General features: G+C 40.6%; 1 protein-coding gene across 1 annotated transcript; it reads left to right on the top strand.

Moving 5' to 3' along the window:
* Positions 1–1,714: 1,714 nt before the first annotated feature.
* On the top strand, positions 1,715–2,388 carry LOC107577599 (histone H4). The gene has a single exon (XM_016263656.1). It carries the CDS (start codon positions 1,778–1,780, stop codon positions 2,087–2,089), a length of 312 nt encoding a protein of 103 aa, XP_016119142.1. The 5' UTR covers positions 1,715–1,777; the 3' UTR covers positions 2,090–2,388.
* Positions 2,389–2,658: the final 270 nt, after the last annotated feature.

The raw sequence follows: 2,658 nt of genomic DNA, 5'->3' as shown, positions 1-2,658 counted from the left end.
GAAGGTCAGTAAATACATGTAAAGAGCTGATACATGATGAGGTCTCTCAAATAACCTGTGTTTAACAACAATGTACTAATATTTAAATGTATAATTTGATACAATGCACTGTGCAAATACATTTTTACTCTGTAAAAACTAAAATTATCAAAATGATAAAACATCTAAAATTACACTGCTAACCATACCCCTTAAACCTACCCATACAATGGAACCTGTGCCAGCCTTACCCAAATCACACCTCAGTGGCATCAAATGTAAAAAAGATAAAAAAAGGGTAAAAAAAATAAAAATTCTCCCCATATGTACATAGTCGTTAAAGACACCTAATATGAAGTGGGATTGATGATGATGATTGTACTATATTATTAGTATTACCATTAGTATTAGGCTAGTAGTAAAAGCATAATCTGAGTGCTAACTAATGTGTTTAACATCTAAAAGCTACAATCCTAGGGAGGCAAGAAAATAAAAGAGTAAGAAAGACTATTATTTCTTCTATAAAGGTAGAGAATGCAGTCAGGCAAGCTAAGACAGGCATGTCATGCACTGATGTGCAAAGGAAGTGGAATGCAGGCACGAGGAAGAATGTAGGGCTGAGGAAGGCAAAACACATCAACTTTAAAAGCCATAGACCAGGCCACACATATCCAGGCCCCCCCAGCATTTCAAGAACCATGCTGAGTTTGTAAGCCATAGCAGTTCATCTGTGATGGCACCATTGTTTCAGCTGCAGACAGAAGGTCTTCTTCAGCCAAGCTTCAGAGCAGATGTAGACCGCAACAAGACCAGCTCAAGTGAACATGATGAGCCAGTTTCGCTTAGCTTTGTCTTCTATAGGAAGGCGATGAAAACTGTACCTTCTCTCGCAAGTGCATTCCGCTCTAACTTTAGGTTTGTGTATATAGCACTGTTCTTTAAGCCACAAATTAAGCTTCGTCTGGTTACAAGTGCATCCACGGACAGCACAGGTTGTTCCAGAGCTTTATTCCCCCATTTTAATATATTCCCACCTGAAAAACAAACCGCACATAAACAAAACATTTCACCGTCGGCGCAACTCAGTCAATGCTGCTACTACCCATAATCGTTTTTACAGCAGCGCCCCCAGGAAAAAGGTGGATACAGTAGAAAATATAGATCTGAGTATTGGACAGTTTAATTTTTTGCACTTATATCATTGTACTATTAAAGCATTGTATGTTTAAAGATATAAAGGATATTAAGCTATATATAAGATATAAGGACATTAAGCTGCTGACTAGTCTGAGGTAAGTACAAATTGAAACAACTTCAGTCAGAGTAATATATTGTCTCTTTAGTAACCACTGATTTCAATTTGGAACCCATTTAAAACACTGAACTTGTAAGATCATAACAGGACTTAAAGGGATAGTTTGCCCCAAAATGAAAATTCAGCAATTTTTTTCACTCTCATGTTGTTCCGAACTTCTCTGAGTTTATTTCTTGTCTTAACACGTTGAATATATGTATTTAACGCGCTGATTTTTCACGCGTAAACAACATGTATTTAACGTTTAATGCGTTGTTGACGCGTTAAAATTCACGTGTTGTTGGCCTTTTTGGCCTTCCATAATCGTTAGATCAGGTTTGGGTTAAACCTCATTGTCTCCTGCTCTAACTAGCGGGGGAGGGGTGCGCCATGTGACGCGCGCTGGTTTCAGTTAGGTCCTGTAAGCAAATGTAAACGGCCTCCCTGGAGCTCTTGTCTATTATTCGTGTTCGTCGCTAGATTGAAACAAGAAGTATCCTCAGCATGTCTGGAAGAGGCAAAGGCGGTAAAGGTCTCGGGAAAGGAGGCGCTAAGCGCCACCGAAAGGTCCTCCGGGATAACATCCAGGGCATCACTAAACCCGCTATTCGTCGTCTGGCGCGCCGCGGCGGCGTCAAGCGCATCTCTGGTCTGATCTACGAGGAGACGCGCGGCGTGCTGAAGGTGTTTCTGGAGAACGTGATTCGAGATGCTGTGACCTACACGGAGCACGCTAAAAGAAAGACCGTCACCGCCATGGATGTGGTGTATGCTCTGAAGCGACAGGGACGCACTCTGTACGGATTCGGAGGATAAAAGCCTGTAAACAGCCACCCACACTCTCACATAAAGAGCCACCCACACTCTCACATAAAGAGTCAAAGTTGAAGTGAAAATAAACGACACACTGCTTGTGAATTGACCCCTTCTGAAAAGTGAGGCTTAATGCTGTTGTGTGTGTTTCTGGGAATGAGTGTAAGTTACTCGTGTCTTTGAGCCGATAACTGATTCTGTAGTTCTTTCTTTTCTTATTTTTATTAGCTGTCTTATCACTCGTTGCTTTTGTGCTGTTGAAGCTTTTGTCACCAAAACAACTATCGTGTGTATAAACACATCTGGCAGTAAAGATCTTTCTCATCTTTCTGAATACTTTCCGTACCCATGTTTTATTTACTCAGACAAACTATATAATTTCTAAGTGACTAAGTTACACATCGGTTATGTTTTGCCTATGCGTGTCGGTGTATTATGAGAAACAAAAATTGTTGAATCTCATCAAATTTGTACTCAGGCAGAATTCTTTCAAAAGACATAGACGATGTTACTGCCTACTCGTTATATTGAGCGATACAGCGGAAACTCTCTCATTCAGTGTGATTGTGGCG

Source organism: Sinocyclocheilus grahami, unplaced genomic scaffold, assembly GCF_001515645.1.
Source record: "Sinocyclocheilus grahami isolate Dianchi unplaced genomic scaffold, SAMN03320097.WGS_v1.1 scaffold6541.1, whole genome shotgun sequence".
Lineage (NCBI taxonomy): Eukaryota > Metazoa > Chordata > Actinopteri > Cypriniformes > Cyprinidae > Sinocyclocheilus > Sinocyclocheilus grahami.
This window is presented reverse-complemented; position numbering and strand designations above follow the sequence as displayed.

Coding starts and splice junctions, on each gene's coding strand:
- LOC107577599 (XM_016263656.1), top strand. CDS start 1,778: ATGTCTGGAAGAGGCAAAGGCGGTAAAGGTCTCGGGAAAGGAGGCGCT.